The sequence below is a fragment of the Nannobrachium achirus genome, assembly GCF_963921795.1.
Source record: "Nannobrachium achirus genome assembly, chromosome: 7".
NCBI classification, from domain to species: domain Eukaryota; kingdom Metazoa; phylum Chordata; class Actinopteri; order Myctophiformes; family Myctophidae; genus Nannobrachium; species Nannobrachium achirus.
In genome coordinates, this window is record NC_137816.1 from 11,339,789 (window position 1) to 11,367,543 (window position 27,755).

A 27,755-nucleotide genomic window follows, 5' to 3' on the forward strand; every position below is an offset into this window, starting at 1 on the left:
TTTTAACTCTTCTGTACACTTTTTTGGAAAAAATCTTCCTCCTAGTATAATCATAATATCTGATAATCATGTTTTAGTGGGGGAAAAAAACATGGCACTTCATCTTTAACGGATACACATACTGTACATTATGTGAAATTTTGTTTAGGCTGACATCAGTGAACCCGGGAATTTGCGTCTAAAGGGATTCAGGAAGTTGCAGGTTCTATTCCCCCACATCAGATGACGGTTACCTTCACAACCCTAAAGCCCAGCACCAAATCAACTTCCAACAAATAAGAGAATAAAACATTCCCTATAAGACAGAAGGGAATAGGGGTTCTATTAATTGTGTGTGTGCGTGTGTGGTAGAGATGGGGGGGCTTTCATTAGAGATGTCCTCTCCATGTCGTTAAGTGGAAAACTGCTTAATTAAGACCATGAGGAGGGTTTCCCCAGGGGTTTCCACTGTGTGTGGGTGTGTGTGTGTGTGTGTGTGTGTGTGTGTGTGTGTGTGTGTGTGTTCATGTTCATAGGCATGCCATGTGTGAGCGTTCGCATCATCAGTGTGTGTTAGGTGTTGTGATCTAACTTTCTTCAGACCTGCAGATAAACACACAACACACACAAATAACATGCATCCGTGTGCGTTGTGGAGGTAACATGGTCCCTGTGAAAGTGTGCGAAGAGAGTGCACAGGATGTCTGGTTGTCTTACTTACATTGTGTCCCTCCGTGTGACTCTCTGGCACACATGCACAGCGGTATGGTGTCACTGTGATGTCACAATGATCTGCATGGCCATGACACTCACATCTAATGAGAGAGAGAGTCAGTAAGAGAGAGAGAGAGAGAGAGAGAGAGAGAGAGAGAGAGAGAGAGAGAGAGAGAGAGAGAGAGAGAGAGAGAGAGAGAGAGAGAGTTTTGAGTTGAAACGCACTTTATTAAAACCCATTTTCTGCAATCATTACACAGGACTCAATTTACAAGAAAAAGGTAGGATAATCAAAGGAATACCATAGGACTACCTAAAGATATGGAGGTGTGTTCACGACAGGCAGACTGATAACCTCATATGGAGATAACACAATCATAAGCGCAAATTGTCGTTGTTAGGCAAGGGTGCCTGGATTATGGCCAAATATGGACGTGCCTTATGTCACAATACTGACATCATACCTGACCGACATGGCAACTGTATCGGTTGTGTCTCATGAGTCAGGACACATGACCATATCTGGAGATCCCCAATGTCAGCACAATTCATGATTATGCCCAAATATAGACATGTGGGAGCTCTATCAGCGTGAGGGAGAAGGAGGGAGACTGACACAGGGAGGGGGGAGGGGTAGGTACTCGTTTGAGGAGAAGCACTGTGTGTGTGTGTGTGTGTGTGTGTGTGTGTGTGTGTGGGGGGGGGGGGGGGGGGGGGTATGCACATTCTAGGTTATTGTGCATTCTCCCAATACCAACCCTAACCCAGATTTTGACTAATTTCTGACGTTGAAAAAACATTTCCTAATTTTATTTTAACAATCCAAATTCAAAATGATCAAGTTAAGTGACATCGTCTCCTTTTATTCTGTCCATCCAGCAGCAGTGAGGCCATCAGGAAATTCCATTTAACATTTATAAACGTCAGTCTGAGAATCAGAATATCAGAATAATGGAAGAGCATGGCTGACAGCCCTCCATGCACACATGCATGCACGTGCACAGCACGCACACACACACAGGTCAGTCATTCAATTATTTATTCAGATTTTCAGATTTGTCTTTCTTTCTTTCTTCAGTAGTCAAATAAAGATGGATGCAAATGAATGCAATTTACTGGTACATTCATGTTTGGATAAGCGCTGACCTTCTAACGTGAATATCAGGTCAAGTAGAGTCCTGCTGGGCGACGGCTGCTGGCCGGACAGACGTATGTATAGTAAATTAGAACATCTCCAAGCTTATACTGAAGAGATACACTGTCACTAACTGCATATGTGCCTGTCAAACCGCTGCGATTCAACAAGTCCAAATGGTTTTCTGCTTCGTTCCTTCAAACATTGAAGGGGAAACCCACACATTTTCAATATTGAACTGTCATTAATATGCCTTAGAGGAGTTCTGTGGAAATATAAAAAAAAAAGTTCCCCCCTTCTGTGTTTGCCTAGAACTGAGGATTGATTTTGGGGTTTGTATTGTAAAGTCCATTAATGACATAGTTCAATATTGAAAATGGGTGGTACTCCAAATATAGGTTAGATAAGTTTGATGCCACTTGAAACACTGGCTTTGCAGACATTATAATAAAGAGCTTATAAAGAGTGTGTAGTAGATCTATAATATGAAAGCAATATTACACCCAATTGATGTTGTGCTGTTATCAGATGTGATGTTACTACTGTGGCCTCGTGCCTCCGACTGAATCTTAGCCTTTCTTATACAGTACAACAGCACAAAGTCTTGTGAGATATTGTTTAAAAATGAAATACATGATATTCTATACGTAATACTCTAGTCACAGCTTTCTTATGTCAAATAATATCACAATGTGTGGTGAGACAACAATCCTCACTGTCACTGCAGACACAACATAATAGAAAATATTAAACATAACAGTTTGGTTAACTGAGTTAAGTGAGAGTAAAGAACAGCCAGGGCATGACATCCAAATAAATGTATAACATCTCATTATCATGTAGTCATTCAAACCAACAGGACATGGTTTTTTATACATTGTACAGTATGTGTGTACTGTGTAGGACAAACGACACACACACACACATGCCATACACAGCCTGTCCTTTGTCTTGCCAAAATGCCATTTACATGCTTCAGAAGGGAGAGGAAGAGAAGATTGAGGGAGAGATGGAATTATGGAACAGAAGAGATGGATGAATGGGGGGGTAGTGGTGAGAGGGTCCGAGTTGATATTACAGTGCATTTAAATTCCCCCTACTTCAGTCTAACAACAAGCTACTAATTAAAACAGCTTAGAGAGAGAGATGATTGCTTCTTCCATAATCTCATAATTACCACAGTCAGAAGAAAGCCTTCGCTGTCAGCTTAATGAACACGTGTGTTAAACGCCTACAAAACCTGCATTAAAACAGTTCTTGTGTCTGTTAAACACACCAACATTCAATATATCTGCAAACGATCTGTCCTCATCTGTGCAAAACGTGTTAAAACTTACAGAGTGAGATTCTCAGAAATTCTCCCATCCTACTATAAATGTACAAAAACTGAGCTAGCATCGCTGACAAACTAAGCGATTGCTGTGCCTGGCATTCAGTCGGACGGATAGGCGGTTGTCCGTAGCTGCCAATCCAAACAATACGCCCATACCGTATATGGAGATCCGGTGACCAGAACCGCTGATCCGACCGATATGCCCATATATGGCGATGGCAGTGACATCCCTGGCATCAGGAATGCTGGTCCCTCATTGGCTGTCAATGATGACGTTGACAGAAATGCTGGTCCCTGATTGGGCTACAGGCTTAAACACCCACAGCTACCTACCTACCTACATACGCAGCCGAACACAGTGCTTGCGCACACTGCTGGCGCAAGTAATGCATTAAAATAATGTAGCATTTATTTAGGTAAAGTGGTGCATATTAGCAATTTACAATACATCAAAAAACCAAGTACTTGATTAGTAAAATATAATTGGATTGATTTTCAACAGAAGATTAATCAATTACTTAATTAATTAAGTTCAATAATCTGTTATGACTTCTCACCTTCCACTGACAGTGATCTCATTGATGGCGTAGAATCTGTGCAAATGGTTCACCCCTGTTGCTGTGGTGTGGTACTGTCCACTCAGATGGATCCTGATGTGGGTGGCCTGTACCATCCTCTGCAGGGCAGGGGTGCTGTAGAAGTCATTGTAGCCTGGTCTTAGGTTGGGTTCTGGGGTCAGCAGGCTGAAAGTGATGTTACCTCCTGTGTATGGCACCTCGCTGAAAACACAAACACATGCACACACAGGGAGTCTTTTTAATTACAAACTAGAGAGAGGCGGATCGCAAGTACATAACTCCACCAAGCATGTGGTCTACAAAGGGCTGAGTAAGACATGGGTTGTTTGCTGTTTGGATTCGAGGAAGCGGCAGGCAAAAATAGTGTTTCCACAACATTTAGTACAACTCTTCGCATTTGGAGGTGTGCTCTATAGAGGCCCCTCATCAACTCCAATTTGTAGTTGATTGGATGTTGCACTCAGGGGTGTTGTCATAATCTATCCATCCCTGGCATGTGGCCTGGTAGAGATACCATTATGCCTCTGCCTTTCACCTTTCCTTGCTTTATGGTGCACAGTGTGCAACTGTATATACTTTATTATGTGCATTGTGCATGTCTCTACACGTTGTGTAGTCTATCCACCTCTTTCCGCGGGAGTTTACTGGAGATTATTTGGACCACACTTCCAGTTTAACAGCAGACATACAAGCTCACGTCGCGTCGCAGATGCAGCCCGTTGTGAGCTTGTAAATCACACTCGGCTGCGGCGCCGGAAGCTCGGTACAACGTCTGCGCAATGCACTATGGGGCGTTGGAAAGCCGTGGATAACGGAAACGAATGGACACGTAACATTTGTAAAGGCTATGCATTACAAATGGATACATTAATACTGAGCATTTTACTGTACTGTCTGTACTTTGTCACGCTCACACTTGGCGTGTGTGTGTGTGTGTGTGTGTGTGTGTGTGTGTGTGTGTGTGTGTGTGTGTGTTGTGTGTGTGTGTGTGTGTGTGTGTGTGTGTGTGTGTGTGTGTGTGTGTGTGTGTGTGTGTGTGTGTGTGTGTGTGTGTGTGGTATTGTAGAGTGCATTCATTGTTAAAGTTTAAATAATGCTCAACAACTGTTTAAGTTATCAATGGGATGTATTACTCCCAGAACACATTATCGTGGGGTGGGCCCTGTTGCAATGATGTACCCAAGCAGGTCTGGGAACTAATGCCATTGCTACCTCCTCTCCTCACTCTCCTGTGACCCCACTGTTTAATAGACCCATCTTTTACACCCGCTCGCTGCAGACAAATAAAACACAAATGTTTCCGGGAGGTGGAATTGCTCTGCTGTGTTAAAATAAATCAATGAACCATTATTTACCCACAAGGTTTGGTCTAGGGAGGGCGTGCACCACCCACAAACAAGCAGCTAAAACAACACAAACAAGTGTTGCAGGTCCTTTAAGTTGCAGGTATAGCTTCAACAATATAGTCTGATGAGACAAGCACAATAATGTGTTTATCTGTATTACAGCTAACGTAAAGACCCCGTGGTTCTTCATATCTCTAGACTGACACACACCTAAAACAGTTGCCAGTGCATACTGTATATACTGTATCATGATTGCCCAGGCCTTTTCAAGAAATGAAGCAAATCACCTGGACATGATGTTTATCAGAACAAGATGTAGTTGGGGCGAATCCGATACTTCTGTGACCACGAGAGCAAAGGTCCGTTTCTCAGTGGTTTTGTCAACTATGAAGGTTACATAACAAATTGAGCTCCCAGTCCCATGTCCCTCGCAAAAATGCGGGCAAAATGTTTGACAGCTAGGGTAATTTTCAGTCTCATTCACTTACTATACAGACACCATACTATAAAGGAAAAATTTACTCCCAAAAAGTCTGCTTTAAGTGGGATGTGAGGGGTCAAACTAGGGGTTTTTAATTATTCTGATTCCTTGAGCTAATCACTTTTCACAGTCTTTTGGGTTCCGTTTTTAGCCCAAGGAATGTTTTTCATGCAAAACAAATGCTAATGGGGTCTAATAATGGTCTCTCTCTCTCTCTCTCTCTCTCTCTCTCTCTCTCTCTCTCTCTCTCTCTCTCTCTCATTTATTATTTTGCTTATAACACATGCCCAAAATGGGGATGCCAGGGATAAAGGTATTAAACCCTTAGAAGGGAAATTATCTTCACATAAGATTATGTTTAACCCTTTTCTCCAAATAATTAAAATATCAATCAACTAATGTGTTATTCTGTTATTGTAGCTGCTTCCATGCCAGCAGTTCCAGGAAGGGTTATAGGGAAAACACAGCCATGTTTACATCATACCTGTTCTATCTGGTGCCAATCCAAGCCTTGGTACAACTAACTGCCAACACTGTGTGTGTGTGTGTGTGTGTGTGTGTGTGTGTGTGTGTGTGTGTGTGTGTGTGTGTGTGTGTGTGTGTGTGTCATAGACTGATCCAAGATCAGTTCTCTACCTGGTACTACACATAGCTGTGCCAAAGCATCGTGGCAGTTTCCTTTATCAATCTAGTGCCACTGTGAGTGTGCCAGGATGTGTGTGTGTGTGTGTGTGTGTGTGTGTGTGTGTGTGTGTGTGTGTGTGTGTGTGTGTGTGTGTGTGTGTGTGTGTGTGTGCGCGCGCGTGCGCTCTCAATTATTCAAACAAGCCAACATGTTTCTCTCTAATCTTGTCATCATAGAGGAGACTGACCAGCCAATAGGGTCACAGCTAGAAACTTCCTGTTTTTCTCTGATTGGCCAAGATCAAATGTTCTCTCATCAACTGGAACAGAGTGTGTGTGTGTGTGTGTGTGTGTGTGTGTGTGTGTGTGTGTGTGTGTGTGTCTGTGTCTGTGTCTGTGTGTGTGTGTGTGTGTGTGTGTGTGTGTGTGTGTGTGTGTGTGTGTGTGTGTAAAGCTCCCCTAGGGGGAGAAACAGAGACAGACAGATAGTGTGTTGGAGGTCTTTCATGAAGCAGCCAAACCCATTCAGTCTGTCTCACTGGGAAAACATAGTCAGGACTCCAGCCAACTTGCATGAACACATCCATGTGCACGCACGCAATGCACAATCACAATCACATGCACACAAACCAACCAGTACACAAGGATATACACACAGCAACACTGCCGAGTGGAGAGCTGGTTTCCCCAAAAACATCTCTTCCATCAAACAAGAGAAGAGAAGAGAAGAGAAGAGAAGAGAAGAGAAGAGAAGAGAAGAGAAGAGAAGAGAAGAGAAGAGAAGAGAAGAGACTTTCCATCCCTCCATCACATTAAATGTAATACCTACAATTCCAAGTGCTTGTCAGGGTGGGGTTCCCCAGTTCAAATATGTTTATTTTGGGGGTCACGGCCTAAAAAGGTTTGAGAACCCCTGGTATAGAGCATTAACAAATTCATCCACCAGGGGCATTGACAACTCTTTCTTATGACTTCCTATCTAGCCAAGCTTTATAAACTATAGATTTTTTAAAGAGAAAACAATAAAAAAACTATTTGAAATAAGCGAATATTCGACTTGGGTGAACAACGTCGAATAGTGACTTTGATATTCGAATATTTGGTGAATGCCAATCACACGCACATACACACACACACAGTACCTACCGAGGGAGCTGTAAACAGTTAACAGAGTCTGGTGTGAGTAGCGGCCCATCGTTCTCCAGTCCAAACACACTGCAGTCTCTGGCCATGTACTGCCAGTCAGACCACACAGCATCCGAACTGCTGCTCCCAGGCTGTGGTTCTGTGGTGGAAACAGTCCGCCTCTGGATCAGAACTGACCCCGGCAACAGACCTCCAAACTGAATGATGACATAGAACACCTAGACAAGAGAGACAGACATAGAGAGGGGTGGGAGGAGGGGGGAGGCAGAGAGAGATAGAGGGAGAAAGAGAGAGTGAGGGAAAGAGACAGAAAGTGAGGGAGGGAGGCAAGGAGAGAGAGAGAGAGGAGAGGAGAGAGAGAGAGAGAGACAGGGGAGCAGCAAAGTTAAAATAGGATATAAAGCACTTCAGGAGTAATAAGGATATTAGGTAACACACATTCATGACGATCATTGCAATGATCGTCTATTTGAATTATTTGTGGGTTAATAATTGTTTTTATTCATGATGTTTGAACTATTTGTGGGTTATTGATAAAACACATCTAGTCAGGCTCGCTCAAACAAATAAGACACTAAGCACATACACCGGTGTACGTGTGTGTGTGTGTGTGTGTGTGTGTGTGTGTGTGTGTGTGTGTGTGTGTGTGTGTGTGTGTGTGTGTGTGTGTGTGTGTGTGTGTGTGTGTGTGTGTGTGTGTTATCTGCTTTGCTGCAGTGTGGGCTGGGACACTGAGGCACACAGCAGGGAGCGGACTAAGCTACCAGTACCTCACTTGCACACAACATACATACTGTACACGCACGCACACACACACACACACACACACACACACACACACACACACACACACACACACACACTTCAGACAGGATGCTGAAGTGTTTTATCTGGAGACCAAGTCAGGAGTGTGGCACGCACACACACACACACACGCATGCACGCACGCACGCACACACGTGCACAGACGAGCTCACATCCATATAAAACACTTCACAGAGAAGAGGGATGAGTCTTTGAGACCACAAATATGGCCAGCCCCCAAATGTGTATCCCTCTCTTTCTCTCCTTCTCTCTCTCTCCATCCCTCTCTCCGTCTCCATCATGCAATGCTTTGTACTCGGGATGAAACTACAGTACAGTACTGCCTCAGTTACTTAAAACCTATGCACGCACATGCACACGCGCGCACGCACACACACAGACACACACGCACAGTGTGTGTGGTCTCTCCTACTTCCATGGGACAGACTGGTCTGGGACCTGTTCAATGAACGTGATGTGATTGCGTGTCATTTCAGACTGAACACATCTGAACATGGGGATGTGCCATCAGATGTTATCATATACCCAGCATGCATTTGTGCTGGGTGAGGGAATTGACAAGATATCTGTTAACCCAGAGGAGTGATAACATATCAACCCATAGGGCTGATATGGCAGTAGCTGACCAATCAGCCATGAGCTAAACTGGTACCTTGCTGAAGAAGGAGCAAGTCTAACATGGAACAACATGGGTTTTGTGACTACGTAGGACTATGTATGTGATGAATAAATTATTGTTCTGGCTTTCAAGGTTCAAGGTGTTCTTTATTTTTACATCTTGTGTACAGGTAAAAAAACATATTTTGTTCTGGTCCCTCGTGACATTAGTGATTCCCAGGCCGGTTTTTCATTTCTCTGGACAGATCATTCATTTCAGATTTTCCGGGGGAAGAAGCTATTTAGCAATCTATTGCCATTGGTGTTGTGGTAGCACGTGCAATCTGTGGTTGGGATGACCACCATCTTTGATGATTCTGAAAGCTTTGCATTCATTGTTGCCTTAGGCCTCAGCTAAAGCTCGGGCAACAGTAAATGCCCAGGGTTATAAATCGAGATTTACTGACTGGTAATGTCTTCATTTATATGCTTCATTTTAATGTTTGCTGTACATCTTCGGTCACCTATAGTCATTTTGACTATGCCTAATATGCTGTCTGATAACATGCATCATGCTGTTAAACTTTCGCTTGCATATCAAAGTATCCCCGCACGTGAAAGTAGTTGACCGAGCCCCTTCTTACTCTGCCTTGCAAACATTAGATGTACTACCCTCTGGCTCCCCCAGTGGCCCAAATGCCAAATTGCATCACCAGCTCGTTATTAGACCACAAGACATGGACAGATTTTTCTCCTCCAAAGGTCTGCATATTTTGCATCTTAATGTTAGGAGTCTTCTGAAAAAAATGACTGATATTAGATTACTGTTCAAATCAAACAAGGTTGGAATATTATGTTTTACTGAAACTTTGTTAGATGATTCCATAAATGATTCTGAAATTTATTTAAATAATTACACTGTTATTAGAAAAGATAGGAACCGTAAAGGAGGTGGTGTCTGTATCTATGTGAGATCTGATATTGTTTTTAACACCAGATCTGATCTAGATCATGAGCACATAGAGGCTGTGTGGCTGGACATCCTGCTCCCAAAATCTAAACCCATTTTAGTAGGGGCTTGTTATAGGCCACCTGATCAAAATAATTTTTACAAAATCCTGGAAGAGGTCTGTGTAAACACAGTTGATTTTGTAAAATCTGAGGCCATAATTATTGGGGATCTAAATTCCAACATCCAAAAAAAGGACACCAGCATTTACAAAGCTTTAAAAAACTTTAGCTACTTTTTTGATCTCCACCAACTTATTAATGAGCCCACAAGAATTAGTGATACCTCCCAAACCACCATTGACCTGATTTTAACTTCTGACAGATCTAACATTTCAAAAAGTGGGGTTATTCACTACGGTCTGAGCGACCATTCCATTATTTTTTGCACAAGAAAGATCCAGAGGCCAGCATCCGGTTGTCACAAACAAATTAAGGTAAGATCTTTGAGAAACTACAGTAGTGAGGCACTTTCAAGTTCACTTGGGAGCTTGGATTGGTTGCCTGTTTTTAATTGTTTGACAGCAGATAACGCATCTGACTGTTTTAAGTCAATGTTTTTACCAGTTGTTGATAAAATTGCTCCTAGTAAAGAAATCAGGTGTAAAACCATAACTGAACCCTGGATTAACGTGGATATTTTAATGGCTATTGAACTTAGAAATAAAAAGTTTATTATTCATAGGAAAAATAGGGACCAGCAATCATTAGATGATTTAAAAAAATGCAGAAACACAGTCAACCGATTAGTAAGGAAAGCAAAAACAAAAAACTTAAGAGACTCAGCTGAAATCATCTCCCCCTCAATAACCCATATAATAAACCTATCCATAAAGCACGGTACATTTCCTCAAGTTTTTAAAGTAGCTAGAGTAACCCCTCTCTATAAAAAGGGAAGTAAGCTAGACCCTGGCAATTACCGTCCTGTTTCAATACTATGCTCAATTTCAAAAATAATAGAAAGGGTTATATATGAGCAAATAGAGAGTTATTTATCATCCCAAAATCTACTGTTTCAATTTCAATCCGGATTCAGAAAATCACATTCGACAGACACATGTCTGTTGTACCTGACCGATTTCATTAAAAAAGAGGTAGATGAAGGGAGATTTTGCGGTATGGTTATGCTGGATTTGCAGAAGGCTTTCGACACTGTGCAACATGAAATACTGTTACAAAAGCTTAGAGCCATAGGTTTTACTAGTGCCTCAGTTCAGTGGGTGAGGTCGTATTTAGAGGGTAGAGAACAAATGGTGGATATAAATGGTACCATGTCCTCTCTATTACCACTAAAATGTGGGGTCCCGCAAGGGAGCATTTTAGGTCCACTCCTTTTTTTAATATATGACATGAAATCAGCCTGTGACTGTAATTTGTTTCTGTTTGCTGATGATGCAGCACTCCTGGTCTCCCATAAGGAGAAAGTAGTGGTGGAAAATAATCTTAGCAAAGAATTAAAACAAATTAGCATCTGGTTATCAGATAATAAATTGTCTCTACACCTTGGGAAAACGGAGTCAATCCTTTTTGGATCAAGAGTCAAATTAAAGCAGTCCCCTGGCTTCAAAGTAGTGGTAGGTGACACTGAAATCAAGGCTAAAAAAGAAATTACCTATTTGGGTTGTATTTTAGATAATAAACTATCTGGAGAAAGCATGGCTCTAAGAGTCATCTCCAAGGTCAACCAAAGGGTAAAGTTTTTGGCCAGAATATCAACTTTTATAAATAAAGGAGCAATGAAGGTTTTGGCAGCGGCACTCATCCAGTGTCATTTTGACTATGCCTGTACATCATGGTACAATGGTATCCCTATGATTTAAAAAAATAAATTGCAGACCTCCCAAAATAAATTAGTCAGGTTGATCCACAATCTCCACCCCAGAACTCATCTTCTCCCAACTCATTTTAATAGCCTTGGTTGGCTTAGAGTGAAACAGAGAGTGTCGTTCTTAAAAATGTGTATGGTTCACAGAATTATAAAAAATAAGGCACCTAAGTATTTATGCAAATATTTTTCTAAGGTTTGTGATGTGCATAAATACTCCACTAGGGGGAGTGCCACAGATTTTGTCCCTTGTAAAGTTAGGAGCAGTATGGGAAAGGCCTCTTTTTTGTATTCTGCAGCAATGACATGGAATAGTTTGCCGACAGTCACAAAATTGATTGGATCTAATTTTAGATTTAAAGGGATATTACACTTTCAAAAAACTTTTTGTCATTGTATGGTCTAATCAGGCTTGTATGAACACCCTGAACAGTTTTTAGTTTTCTTCATTCAGTATTTAGATATTTGATGTAAAAGTTATCTGGCCCTCCAGGCCCAGGGCCTCTCCCCACACACACTCATTGTAACTTCAAACTCCATTTTAACCATGATAGATTCATTAAAAATACCCATTATTTTTTCTGGTGACTCAAACTACCCTCCTAATACGTGAGCAGGCCGTGTTTTTTCCATAACGTTTTTCATGTATTTTTAATAATTCTTTGTGAAAATGGAAAAAATTAAATACAATAAAAATATATAAAAAAGACATGAAAAACGTTATGGAAAAAACACGGCCTGCTCACGTATTAGGAGGGTATTATGAGTCACCAGAAAAAATAATGGGTATTTTTAATGAATCTATCATGGTTAAAATGGAGTTTGAAGTTACAATGAGTGTGTGTGGGGAGAGGCATGGGCGTGTCGGGCCTGGTAACTTTTACATCAAAAATCTAAATACTGAATCAGGCTAATTGAAAACTGTTCAGGGTGTTCATACAAGCCTGATTAGACCATACAATGACAAAAAGTGTTTTTGAAAGTGGAATATCCCTTTAAGTCCTCTCTGAAGAGTTATCTAAATACTACATGGAACTGAATTTCTAAATTGTATGTACTTTATTGTTTATTTTATATTTTTCCACTGTATTTATTATGGGACAACAATGGAAATAAGCCTCTGGGCTTTCTTGTTACATCCTTTTGACTCAAATGTGCTTCTTTGTTTTGTACATATGCTTGTTGTCAATAAATAAATCAATCAATCAAACCTGTATGTGCAATTGTGCATGAAAATATGTCTGTGGAACGCCTAGCCCTGACACCATCCATTAAATGTACAACACTGGTTTCTTTCGTAATTGGCCTGGAATAACATCAGTCAGGAGACCACAAGGCGAGGTACAGGTAACTTCACCATCTCTTTTGTACATATAGGGTAGGGCCCTATTTTCGTCCATGCCTTAACCCCTTATCCCTACATTTTTTACTATTTTGAAAAACATTTTTAAATATTTCAAATAGCTGATCTACAAGCTCACAACATGTCGATGTAGATCGGATATTTGAAGTATTTTAAAATGTTTTTCAAAATAGTAAAAAAAGGCCACAAAGTTTAGGGATAAAGGATAAGGCATGGACAAAAATATAGCTCATAGTGTTTGTATTTGTTGATGACAATGTGTCATATTTCTTATGCTAGGGATTGAATACAGTAATTTAAAATGTACAATTTAGGCATTTAGCAGACAATCCTTAATCCAGAGCGATTTACAGTAGGCAAGGAAAACACGAGGTAACATCAAATGCATAGGACCACAATGGAAACAAGTCCCCAGGACTTTTTTGTGTTATCCTTTTAGCTTTAACGTCTTACTGTTTACATTCCGACTAATAAAATATTCAATCAATCAATCAATCAATGTGTGTGTCAGTTTGTAGTCTCGCGTGGCCAGACTGTTGACTGTGCGATTTGCAAATGCTCCCGTCATACAGTCTGGGGTAACGTAAGAAGAACGATGAGTACCCGGTTAAAGCGGAAGTGAAGCGTGCTCCCCACTTCCGTTTTGTTTTTAACATCGCACACATTTATCCTAATACAAATTAAAATCATCTAAGCATATTTAGCTTGCTGCTAAGCAGAAATAACATTTTAAAATACATTTTCATGAACGGAAATGCCAGTTTCCATTACTCGCCGTTCAGGAGCTGTAGTTCCAGATTCTATATAGCATTCAGAGATTGTGGAATAGTTGTCTGGCTACGCGAAACTAGTCACTTTGTGTGTGTGCATGGACATGTGTGCTATCACTCAGATGTATTACCTGGTATTGTCCATTGGTCAGGTCCACAGTAATAGTAAGTGTTTCCTCCATGGAGGATGCAGTGATGGGTTTAGACAGCCAGATGGTTCCCATGTCCTGATCGTTGATATAACTGAGAGGATGTGCATTAAGGTCCAGCCTTAGGACCCTGTTGTTGGTTGTGTCCTGAACCGCGTTGGGGATGCAGTACCTGTTTAGGGATGGGATGAAAAGCAATATTATCGTTTATTGTGACAAAAAACACTCACGATAATCGTATCGTGGAGTTTTAATTTATCGTGAAATCGTCCTCCCGTCATTCACTGGGATCAATTCACCTTTTAATTGCCGAGCTGCATTTAAACCCTCTATTGGTAAAACGTACTTATAATATAAGTACTTGATATATATTTTTTCACTTTCTACCACAACATGTCGCAATGCGACGCGTTGTGAGCTTGTATTTTTGGCAAATGTTCCGCCCCAGTATAATGGATGATGGGGATATTTTGGTATTTGGTCAAATCAATAAATATATGATGTATTGATGAACATCAATACATCTGTTAACAACATTACATTACCATATATTTCCAATTAATCACCCGTAGTGTTTAATTCACAAAGTCGATTTGAACACCCAGCGGCTGTTTACGATACTTATTTACGTCCATTTGAATGAAGGTCGATGCGCAAAACGGTGTCAGACCCCCGGTGGGTATTTGGTGCCTGGCGGCTGTTTGCCCCGGGTGATTAATTGGAAATATGCGGTATCTATCGGAGTGCCGGGAACAAAGTAAAAATGTAATACTATTATGACATTTTTTAAATCATTTGTAGAATAGATGAATCAATATCAGAATTGTTTTGTTATTCTCTATAAGTTATTTAAGATAAAAGTTTGTATGAAAAATAAATGACACTTATGTTGTCCTAATTCCGTAAAACTTTCCTGTCTTGTAAAATTAGTAGCTTCTATTCAACTTCTATTCAAGTTTTTCACGCTAGATGTGATTGTGATACCATACCTCTCCACTAGGGGGTGCACTCTGGGGTGACTGGGAGGACAGCGACACTCCGACTGGGTGTGCAGGGAGGGCAGGACCCCTGAATACACCTCCACTACCTCCCTGTTAGAACAGCAGCCAGTTGAATAGAAGTGGACCAACATAGAATTAATCACACGAGAGGGAATGAGGATGTTAGAATGTATACCAGCACAACTGTGATTCCGCTATGGGCAATCACAGCCACCCTAATAGAAAGTGTGAAAAGTTGACAACATGACCTATTATACAACTATTACGTACACATTTACTAACTGAGAAAATTATCACAATACAGCACAGCCTTTCATTATTGCTTGAATAAAAATGTCTTAAACGCTAAGGACAAGAATAGAAATAATCTTTTGAGCTTTATTTGTCAGTAAACACGCCAATCAATCAATCAAATATATTACTGTATTGGATGGTAAACTAAAGGCTAACAATTTAAAACTCACAAACGAACCAATAGATGAAATAAGACATAATGTGAGGATTCTCTCTCTCTCTCTCTCTCTCCACATACTGTATGCAGTACATCACCAGTGAACAAAACACTAATTGCCTGCTATCGGATTCTTGAGAAAATCCTCTTGCAGCCGTATGGATCCTGAGACGCAATGATTAGCCTTCCCCTACCCTCCCTCTATCACTCGCTTCTTCCCTCCTTCATTTGTTCCTGCCACCCATCCCCTACAATCCATACAATATCTCTCCATCTATCCTTCCTCATTGCCTTCCCTACGCCTCTTTCACTAGTCTGTCACTACACATCACTTCTCTTTCTCCCAAGCTGGATTCCTCCCGTCTTCACTCACTTCCTGTTTCACTCTTTCTTTGCAGCGTCTTCCCCACTCACCTGTTAGTCAAAGTGTCTGGATACAATCTAAAGTCCTGCATCCGTCCAATGAACTGATTAGACCCTGGAGACAAGAGATGAAGGTAGAGGTGTATTAATGGTTTCGTATTGAATACAGTCTTAAAAGTAGTGTGTTATCTTATCTAGTAATGATGTCATCCAATCAGAGATAAACAGCTTTTCACTGCAGACTTAAAGAGAACCTGGGTCAGATCCTACTCGTTACACTGGCTTCCACTAGAGGGCCAATGATACTCAGTCCTTTTAAAGGATTCAAGACCCCTTTAGCCACGGTTTGAATGACTTGTTCAATTAAGACCGAAGATATTCATCAGTGGAAGGGACTAATATGTTTATCTCAAGTCAAGTTTATGTGTATAGCCCTTAATCACAGTTAGAGCCTCACATGGGGTTTTACAGGGTCACATAAAAAAATATGAGTTTATGAGAACCACGAGAGCAGTGGTTCTCATCCTTTTTGACTGGCGACCGCGCCAAAAGACTTGACCAAGTTCTCCCCCCCCCACCTTCACAACACACAATATAACAACATACATACACAACACTCCCCTTTTTTCCAGCAGAAAGACAGACAGTGAACATAACATAACTGTGCAAAGAGACACAAATTGAATCAGCTGTACATGCATGCACACATACTCGTATAGCGTAGAAATTATGACTAAATGTAGTTAAATTAACACTCAGGATTTGACTGGTTACTTGGCGAATGAAAACAGATTCTTGTAGACAAGCCCCTTTCAATACACAATACACACAGGCAAACAAGAGTACTGGAGCCCACATAAGAGACTATCAAACACTCACAGACGATGATGTTGGCTCAGACAGTCTTTGTCCAACAAACTTCTCTCCAGTTTGACAACAACTCTTAGAAGGAGGATAACGTCTAGGATAACGGACTGACAGAAGCCCTGCCATGCCTAGCTTTGAGTGTGTGTGTGTGTGTGTGTGTCTGTGTGTGTGTGCACAAGTGTGTGTGTGTGTGTGTGTGTGTGTGTGTGTGTGTGTGTGTGTGTGTGTGTGTGTGTGTGTGTGTGTGTGTGTGTGCGTGCGTGCGTGCGTGCGTGCGTGCGTGTTTTTTGAGGTGTGGATCTTGATACTGACAGAAGATTTGCCTTGTCTACTCCAGTGTGTGTGTGTGTGTGTGTGTGTGTATGTGTGTGTATGTGTGTGTGTGTGTGTGTGTGTGCAGCGCAGCCTAAGGCCTTGGCTCATGGTTTCTTCAGCGTGTGGAAATAGGATTATACATTCCTGTGAAAACCACTCTGTCTATTGTTACTGGGATGATGCAAGGTATAAGCCTCAAGTCCCTCCTCTGAGCAGGTCTCTCTCTCTCTCTCTCTCTCTCTCTCTCGCTCTCTCTCTCTCATATGTGTTCTCTGTCCCTGGCATCTCTCATTCATAAAAGGTAATTAAAACCATATCTTAACACATTCCAGGTGGTTTTGGTGTCATCATCACTTTTCCATCACCACTCACACATCTCCTGTTGTATTTCTCTGGTTACTTTCCCTCTCTCACACAAACTTCACAGATGTCCATTTGTGTATGCATGTCATTGCATAAAAGAAAAGTTAAAGTGTACGTGTGTGTGTGTGTGTGTGTGTGTGTGTGTGTGTGTGTGTGTGTGTGTGTGTGTGTGTGTGTGTGTGTGTGTGTGTGTGTGTGTGTGTGTGTGTGAGACAGAGAGAGAGAGAGACACTGTGAGTCCAATGATTTTTAGACACGAATCTTAAACTCATATTACTGTGTTTTGACATGACAGATGCTAGGAAGGTGAGACGTGTTGTGTGTCTCTGTGTCTCAGTCCAGAGTTAACGAAGGACAGCATCCGTATTGTGGGGGAAAGCTTTCGCAGAAAAAAGCCGATATGCAAGCTCACAATGTGTCCTAACTCAAAACAATGTGAGTTTGTAGATTGTCAGGGGGGGTTATATCAGAATCTCAGAAGCTGAAGGCTGAAGAATGTCTTCCAGCAGACATCCAAGCTGTAATGTACACAGTATACAGTACACTCTCAGAGTACAAGGTATAACCAATGGGACCCTCATGGGTCCATTTGATTATATCTGATATATCCTCAGGGTTAAAATGTGATAAATGAACCCTGGATTCTACTGCAAGGGTTTGACACAGCCGTTGTGTTGTGTTTTGTTTTAGTTACTGACAGATGACACTGCCCACCTTGGGACTGCATCGAATAATTAAAAATATATGAAGCCATGTCAATAATGCAGGAGCATGACAGGAGAAAACAACAACACTTTCTTATCCACTCTCAACGAGGTGCGTTTTCGGAGATATGAGGGACATTTTAATAATATATGGCAATAAGCTTGGGTAATTATTGGTTTAAAGTAGGCCAGTCTTTGGTCACTTTCAGGAACAAACTCCTGTTCAACAGAGGAACTTCTGAAAGGATAATTGCAAAGCTTTTGCAAGTCCTGATGGCAACAGCAGGAGAATGTAGTCATTATTCAATACATCTGATCAGTATTCACATGATCAATCCACTGATCAGAATTCCAGACACAGCCTCGTGGGTTAAAACCCCACCATGTGTACGCGCACGCATGTGTACACGCGCACGCGCACACACACACACACACACACACACACACACACACACACACACACACACACACACACACACACACACACACACACATCCCCTGAGCCAATCAGTTGTATTGATCACCTCCTCTGATGTGATCTCCAACTGATCAGATGCTACCTGCCGTGAACCAGGGATCAATGGCTGATAAACGACAAGAAAAACACTCGTTTATCACTGTGGAGATGAACGGATATCATTTTTCTCTCAATTTCTCTCCTATTGACTCAGAGACAGCTCCCAGGCAGTACCAATCAATCACAGATATGTAGTTGAGAGAAATAGAAGCTGCAGGGACTCCTCATTGATATCAATACTGAGATACAACAGTGTGATAAGTACACAAAACACACGTTCATCTATTTACAATAAAATGTGTCACTGAGGTGTGTGTGTGTGTGTGTGTGTGTGCGTGCGTGCGTGCGTGCGTGCATGCGTGCGTGCGTGCGTGCGTGCGTGCGTGCGTGCGTGCGTGCGTGTATGTGTGCGAATCACAATTTAACCACATGAACCCTAGCGTTCCTATTCTGGGGAACACATTCAGCAGATCTACAACCTCACAATGCGTCCCAAATGTGATGCGCTGTGAGCTTGGAGATCAGTTATTTTCAGCTAAGAGATTTGGTATAGACAGGAATATTTTTCAGGCCAAGGACAGACCTCTGGGGGACCCTGGTCAATGAAGTACATATGGTTTAAGTGGATAGAAATGGACTCTAACCTGGACAAACGCATCATGACACATCATATGTGGCTCTGCATATTCGCCCTACACAACCAATCCTTTGAGAAAATGGAAGGCTGCAGATCATAAGAATCGGTGCACCGACACTTACAGGCTGGGACAAAATGCCAGAATTGGCAGAAGCTGGCAGGGATGATGAAAGTATTATCTCCTCGCTGAAATCCAGAATTGAATTAATTGATACATTTCAAAATGTGACAAAAGGTGATTTGTTCTTGTTGATCTCTGGCCAGACACTTATCCAAGAATGTATTGCTTTAGACCTGAAGCACTTGTGGTTATTAGCAGGAACACAGGCAAGCGGCCCGAGTGGATGAAGGTCTTACAAAGGGGGAGAGGTGCATTGCTTTGGCTCCATTAGTTCTATAGTCAGGGGATATCTTCAGAAAAAAAGGTCCAAACCTTGATTTAATTCCTTACCAAGAAATGTCTTCACCAATGTGTTTGTAAAGGTGTCTAGTAACACATCTCACAAAGACATTCAGTTTCCCTAGGAGAATCTGTGAAAGCTGCTGAAAGTTGGGGTCCCATTAACTCATATGCTGCCATTTAACAATACCTTCGTACTCTTTAACTGCCATTCGTCTCCATAGACTTCCATGTAATTCATAGTGCACGGATCATGCACACCCATGCCTAGATAATGCACCACGTGTGTCCACATTGCTCACAGCTTTCAAACAAAAAAATCCGAATGGAAATCCGTTCAGGCATTCATGAGATAGCAGCCATTATGTTTTACACTGTTGTGAGCTTGGAGGTCTGCTACCTGAGTTGTATGGGGGTTGTATGGGGGTTAAACAAGCAATTTCGCGATCGCTATCATGCCTACTAACGTTTTTGGGGTCCCAAAACATTTTTTGAAAAAAAAAATTTTTTGATTTTTTTTTTTTTTTTTTTTCAAAATGGTGGAAATTCTCGGGTTCCTCGGGCGTGGCAGGGAGGGACATCGCGAAATTCTCGGGTTCCTCGGGTTTGGCAGGGTATGAGTTAACTCATTTGCTGCCAAGCCCGTAAATCCCGAAAAAATCCCATTGTACCTCCCTGCCAAGCCCGTAAATCCCGTAAATTAAAAAAAAATTAAAAAAAAAAAAAAAAAAAAATCAATTTTTTTTTTTTTTTTTTTTTATTTTGACCCCAAAAAATGTTGTAGGCATGATAGCAATCGCGAAATCGCATGTTTAACCCCCATAGCAACCCCATCTTTCAAGCATGGCAGCCATCTTTGTTTACATTTTAGGAAAACATAATGGCTGTTATCTCATGAATGCCTGAACGGATTTCCATTCGGATTTTTTTGTTTGAAAGCTGTGAGCAATGTGGACACACGTGGTGCATGATCTAGGCATGGGTGTGCATGATCCGTGCACTATGAATTACATGGAAGTCTATGGAGACTTATGGCAGGTGGGAGTACGAAGGTATTGTTAAATGGCAGCATATGAGTTAACCTAACTATACAGGAAAAAACACACCAAAATAAATATGCTTTAAGTAGCATGTGAGAGGTCAAACTAGGGGTTTTGCATTATTCTGAATCCATTGCAAGACATTTGTTTTGCACGAAAAACATTCCTTGGGCTAAAAACGGCTCCCACAAAACTGTGAAAACTCATCACTAAACAATAGCTTTGTGGGTTAGTTTTTAGCCCAAGGAATGTTTTTGGCAAGGAATTAATTCAAGGACCTTTTAAGATATCCCCTAACTACTACTATAGTTAAAATAAAGTATCCCAAAGTCTCGATTGTAACTAAATCGACAGTGACTGGCAAACATCTTGGCCTCCACAGTCTATTTTCAATGACACAAAGAAGGATGTTTGTATCAGAGGGACTTTATGTATAAAGACACTTTAACTGACTATGTATGTATGGTAAACATTTAGTGTTGTGAAGCCTTATAAGTGTATTATAATGCATTATAAATGTGATTATAATACAGTACATTACAGAACCGGCCTTTGAGTAAAGTGTTCCCAACCCAACCTCTCAGTCATAATGTACAGATATCATCAATGAACTCATTATTACCGTTGGTGCCCTGTCCCACCAGCATGGTACTATCCTCAGTGATGTCATTCAGCCTGGAGGTCAGAGGTTGGGTGTCAAAGGGCGTTCCATCTTCCTCCAATCCATCCAGGAAGAGGCTGGCCTGTTTGTCATGGACCTGGGAACAATCAGAACGAGAATGTGTTGAGCAACGCTCTTTGTTCCTTCTCTCTCTCTCTCTAAATGCCTATAAACATACAACACGCACGCACGCACGCACACACACTATATATATATTTACATCACTTGTGAGGACATTACATAGACTTCCATTCATTTTTATGCAAGTCCTGTGGCCTTACCCTAACCTCTATCCCTAAACCTAACCGTTGTGGGGACCTACTATTTTGTCCCCACACTGTCAGAGGTCCCCTGCAGGTGACTGTGTGAACATGCGTTTAGTCCCCATAAGTATAGCTAGACACACACACACACACACACACACACACACACACACACACACACACACACACACACACACACACACACACACACACACACACACACACACACACACACACACAACAATAAAACATAAATAAAATCAATCAATATGGGGCTTCCGGTTAGGATGTAGGAGAGGAGACACGCACGAAAAGGTGGCTCTCCGCAAACTTTCCATTTAAATTGATTTAAACCGTTTATTGAGACATAGTTCAACTTGGAAGAAGACCCTGAGTAGCTATTAATGTATCATGTCCCGCCGAGGTGGTAAAAGCTCGCAGCAGAAGAACCTGAGCGGATATATTACACGGCAGCAGCGATCACTCGCCGACGAAAGAGCAACAGACAGCATGGCCAGCCCGGCGGCTAGTACAGCTAGTGCTAATGGAGCTAGCGCTAGCATTGTTAGCTCTGGCCTCCCACCAGACCTGGAGGCTCTCCGCTTAATACTGACTGCTTCTATGGAAGAGATTGCTGGAAGGGTGACCGAAAGGGTGATTGGAAAGGCACTCTCTCCTCTGACAAAGGCTATGGAGGAGGTGAAGACGGCTATCACAGATCACAGCCAGCGTATTTTTGACTTGGAGGAAGGCCTGACGGAGTTTACAGACCGAGTCACCGTTCTTGAACGACTATGCGAACAACTCACGACTCAGAACGCCTCCCTCAGTGAACGAATGGAGGACGCTTCTAATCGGTCCAGGCGCTGCAATTTGCGAGTCATGAACGTCGTCGAAAAGAGCGCAGAGGAGAGGAAAGATTGCGTTCAATTCATGTCTAACCTTTTCTTCAAAGTGCTCGGGCCTGATGTGTACCCTTCTCCTCCTGTTTTGGACAGAGCCCATAGGATCGGTAAAGAGCGCTCGGGTGCCTCTGCAAAACCGAGGGTGATGATAGTACGTTTCCACTACTTCCAAGACAAAGTCCGTGCCCTAAAAGCCGACCGGAGCCAGCTCAACTGGAGAGGCCAGAAGCTCATTTTCTACCCGGACTATGCCCCTGCCACGGCCAAGCTTAGAAGTTCATTCCTGCGAATTAAATCTTTATTATTCGCTAAAAAACTCAAATTCCGCCTCGTCTTTCCCGCTGTCTTAAAACTGGAATTCAAGAACAGAACCCACGAATTCAAGACCGCCGCAGACGCACAGCTGTTCTACGACCAGCACATCGCTCCACTCCCCGACCCACCACTGGATGTTAACGCCGCCGCCCGGACCGAGGATAAGGACGCCGCCGAACCGGAGGAGGAGGATGGTGCCACTGTCCCCGGCGAGGACGACAACGACGACCGCGGCGCGATTGGGGGAGGCGGCGCGGCCAACCTGGATCGAGCCATCAACGATGTCAACTCAACTGGGGGAGGAGGCGACGTGTACGAAGACGTGGACACCTCAACTTATGCTGCTACAGGTAACGATGCTGTCGAGCCTGACAAAATGGACGGCTCCAAGAGGCCAGACGACAATGACTAATGTCTGTTCTAGGTGTGGGATAAACACTCTATAAGTGCATACACATTTGTATCTAATCCCAACCAGCCACTATTACTTCGGACTTGTTGATATGGGGGGGGATTGATGATTGGGGAACAGGATGGTGCGCTCTCGGACAATGCTATGGACATTTAGAATAGCACTTATTATTATTATCTACTTTTTTTTCTCTACAAAACCTTTTTTTCCGTTCCTTTTTTGGCTTTAAACTACGAGCTGTTTGGACTCTAACTTTTCCTTTTTTTTGTTTTATTATTTCTGTCTATATTTCCTTACTTGGGGGAAGGGGGGAAACGGGCGACTTATTGTTTTCTATTTTTTTTTATGATCATGACACGCAACAATCATAATGTAAGCTAATTGTCAGACCTACTGGAAATCGGAGTTAAATGTTGTCTTTCATTTCTTAACTTCCCTTTAACTGGTGCACGTGAGTCTGCTATATAGCTTATGAACAAGATGTAAATGTGGACCGAGACAGGTTTGGGTAACCTCGGTATATGCGACTTGAGTGATTAAATGCTCAGTGGCTGTTTTTTCTTTTCTTTTTCTTCTGTTGCTGTAAACGTGCAGGGGGAGGAGAGATATCGTGTCACGTTGCTTTGCCTTTAGGTCTGTGACTGAGTGACAACCTCCCTCTTATGACACGTGACATAATGTTCTACTCTTGAGCTTACTCTACTTTCTGTTATGGTTGTTGTGGTTTTCTTCTCTGACGCTCTACTGCCCCCTACCTAAACCCTCCATTTAGATCTCTGGTTATTGTAGTTCTCAATTGTAGTTCTTAGCACTTTGTGATTTCTGCCTCCATCCAGTGGCAATTCTGTAGAATACATCAAGGGGAAATATATGCTGATAGATGGACTAGATGAGTACATTTGGCTTTGCTGAAGTTGCTGATTCTATACCACACTCCTCCCCTCTGAGAGTTATTACTTTTATTTTTTTTATTTACTAATAATACTTCATGGGGTGAATGGATGTCCTATATAAGTGAATTGAATTGATAATAATTAAAAACCACATATTTTAATACATTGGAAAAAAAAAAAAAAAAAAAAAGATGGTTTAGATGAAACTCATATTTTCGTATTTTACTCTATATAGTCTTTTGCGTACCCATAATGCCCTCTTAGCCTTTACCATAATACGCTATATACAGATGGGCTCCAGGAGATACTCACTGGATGGAGATAGATTATAGCCTTTGTTACAGTATATATGTATATGTTTTCTTTTCTTTTCTTTCTTTTCTGTTCTGTTCTTTGCTATTCACTGTTAATGTTCCTATCCCTTTTTTTTGTAGTTCTCAATTGTAGTTCTTAGCACTCTGTGATTTCTGCCTCCATCCAGTGGCAATTCTGCAGAATACACCAAAGGGAAATATATGCTGATAGATGGATTAGATGAGTACATTTGGCTTTGCTGAAATTGCTGATTCTATACCACACTCCTGAGAGTTATTATTATTATTATTTTTTTAAATTATTTACTGATAATACTTCATAGGGTGAATGGATGTCCTATACAAGTGAATTGAATTGATAATAATTAAAAACCATATACTATAATACATTGGGAAAAAAAAAAAAAAAAAAAAAAAGATGGTTTAGATGAAACTCATATTCTCGTATTTTACTCTATATAGTCTTTTGCGTACCCATAATGCCCTCTTAGCCTCTACCATAATACGCTATATACAGATGGACCTCGGGAGATACTCACTGGATGGAGATAGATTATAGCCTTTGCTACAGTATATATGTATATGTTTTCTTCTCTTTGCTATTCTTTTTTTTTTTAACTAATTGGGAGTAGCACTGTTAATGTTCCTATCCCTCTTTTCCCTCATAATTGGGAATACATTGGTTAAATTCATTATTCTTAACACTTGGTAACCTTACTCGGGTTTGAACTTCTTTTTTTTTTTTGTACTAAAACTTTTTTGTTTTATTTTCAATGTCAAAATTATGGTTATGATTGTGACTATGTGGGGAGTCACCCAACACGCGTTCAGATTAGAATAGATTATGATCAGGAATAACACCGATTGGAAGCGTTTTGGATATTTTTTCCCGCTGTCCTTTTCTTTTTGGAAAGCTGACTTAGGGAACCGGGGAATATTGCTATCGACCACACTCGACACTGTATTTATGTTTTTGTTTGTCCTTTTGCTTTCTGTATTTAATAAGTCTTCAGGATGTGTAATAATGCTTGTAAACTGTTCTCTATGTCACACGATATTACAAGTCATACGCTAGGAGTGCAACGGACAAGTCATCCTCCACTTTTTTACTTGACCCAACTAAATTGGTATGAGTAGATGCTCCAATATAAAGTTTATTTCATGGAATGTGAAGGGCTTAAATGGGCCGATAAAGAGATCCAAAGTTTATTTACAATTGAAAAGGCTGAAACCAGATATTGCTTTCTTACAAGAGACTCACCTTCGATTATCTGATCATACTAGATTACGCAGCAATTGGGTGGGCCAATATTTCCATTCAAGCCTGGATAGTAGAACTAGAGGGGTTGCCATCTTAATAAATAAGAGATTAAACTTCACTATTTCTGACACTAAAGTTGATAATGCGGGGCGGTATATTATTCTAACGGGTACTCTTCATCAGATACCAGTAGTCTTGGTGAATGTTTACGCCCCAAACTGGGACGATGCCAGATTTGCGAACAACCTTTTGTCATCTCTTCCCAACTTAGATACTCACCGCCTCATTTTTGGGGGAGATCTGAATTCAGCGATGAACCCTGCATTAGACAAATCAAACCCTAAAATTCAACAACAATCGGCTATGGCTAAAGCCTTTGATGTGTTCATGAAGGAAAATGGTTGTGTTGATCCCTGGAGAGAGAGAAACCCTCAAACAAAAGGATTCTCCTTTTTCTCAAATGTGCACAAAACATTTACTCGAATTGACTACTTTTTTGTTGATCAGTCTTTCCTGCCAGCCGTTGAATTATGTGATTATACGGCTATAGTCATTTCAGACCATGCAGCTATACAACTTGATATAAATTTCTCTAACTGTCAAAGGGAAAGACCCTTATGGCGTTTCAATTCATTGCTTTTGTCTGAAAAAAAGTTCTGCGACTACATTTCCAGCTCGATCGACACTTTTATTATTACAAACAAAACGGAAGACACTTCTGCCTCCATTTTATGGGAATCGTTGAAGGCTTTTCTCAGAGGCCAAATAATTTCATACTCAATATCATCCAACAAGGCCAAACAACAAAAATTTGACGGCTTATGTAAGGACATCGCTGATTTGGACAAACTCATAGTGTCAAACCCTACCCCAGAGTTATGTAAAAAGAGGCTCGACCTTCAGAATAAAGTTAATTTACTGACTACAACGACCGCTGAGAAGCTACTAACTAGATCGAAGGGACGGTATTACGAACATGGAGATAAATGCAGCCGCCTTTTAGCACACCAACTTAGGCGGCAAGCTGCCACCCGGCAGATCTTGCAGATAAAAGATGGCTCTAATACACTACAGACAACTCCCTCTGGAATCAACCAAGCATTTGCTAGTTTTTATTCCACTCTCTACAAATCGGAGTCTCCAAACGACCCATCTGATGCAACAGCATTTCTTTCAAATCTCAATTTCCCTAAACTCGACTTAGCCGAGGCAGAGCGGATAGATAAACCTTTAGCTCTAACGGAGCTAACTGAGGCCATTAAATTAATGCAGAGCAATAAATCTCCAGGCCCGGACGGCTACCCTTCAGAATTTTATAAAACATTTAGCGAAAAACTTTCTCCTCTACTGCTCGACATGTACAACGAATCCTTGACTAATGGAGCTCTTCCGCCAACTCTAACACAGGCAACTATCTCCCTTATTCTCAAAAAAGATAAAGACCCAACTAGCTGTGGATCTTATAGACCTATTTCCTTGCTAAATGTTGATAGTAAGATTTTGGCTAAGACACTTGCCATTAGACTGGAAAAAGCCTTACCTGATATTATCTCAGAGGAACAGACTGGTTTTATACAAAAACGCCACTTATTTTCAAATGTTAGGAAATTAATGAATTTAGTGTACTCGTCAAAACCATCCAATACTTCTGAGGCGGCCATTGCTATGGACGCCGAAAAAGCGTTTGATAGGGTCGAGTGGGAATACTTGTTCATGGTACTTAGAGAATTTGGTTTTGGTGATACTTTCATTTCATGGGTTCAACTTCTATATACCTCCCCTAAGGCGAGTGTCTGTACTAACGGTTCTAGATCAGAGTACTTTACCCTGACTAGAGGGACAAGACAGGGTTGCCCCCTATCCCCACTCTTATTTGCGATATCAATCGAACCGCTTTCTATAGCGTTGAGGACCTCACGACTCTTCCGTGGGATAGTGCGTGGGGGTACTGAGTACAGGGTTTCTCTCTATGCTGATGATTTACTATTGTACCTATCCAACCCTGTCCCAGCCATCCCTCATGTGCTTGCTATATTAAAGGATTTCGGTAGCTTCTCGGGGTACAAACTGAACTATCAAAAGAGCGAGTTTTTCCCTATTAACGATAGCGCAAAAGGTATTGCACAAACAGATGTGCCATTCCACATTTCAGCCTCTGGTTTCAAATATCTAGGTGTAAATATTACGAACAAGTTCACTT

At 41.5% G+C, this 27,755-nt stretch overlaps 1 protein-coding gene across 1 annotated transcript in view; it reads right to left on the reverse strand.

The window, feature by feature from the left end:
• The window catches only part of ush2a (Usher syndrome 2A (autosomal recessive, mild)), a gene marked incomplete at both ends in the record, with an annotated part of 371,709 nt that overhangs the window by 307,985 nt on the left and 35,969 nt on the right, over positions 1-27,755 (reverse strand). The window contains 7 exon segments of the mRNA XM_080730052.1: positions 701-794; positions 3,719-3,940; positions 7,337-7,554; positions 13,856-14,045; positions 14,863-14,964; positions 15,740-15,803; positions 21,154-21,289. Coding sequence (XP_080586178.1) covers positions 701-794; positions 3,719-3,940; positions 7,337-7,554; positions 13,856-14,045; positions 14,863-14,964; positions 15,740-15,803; positions 21,154-21,289 — 1,026 coding nt within the window.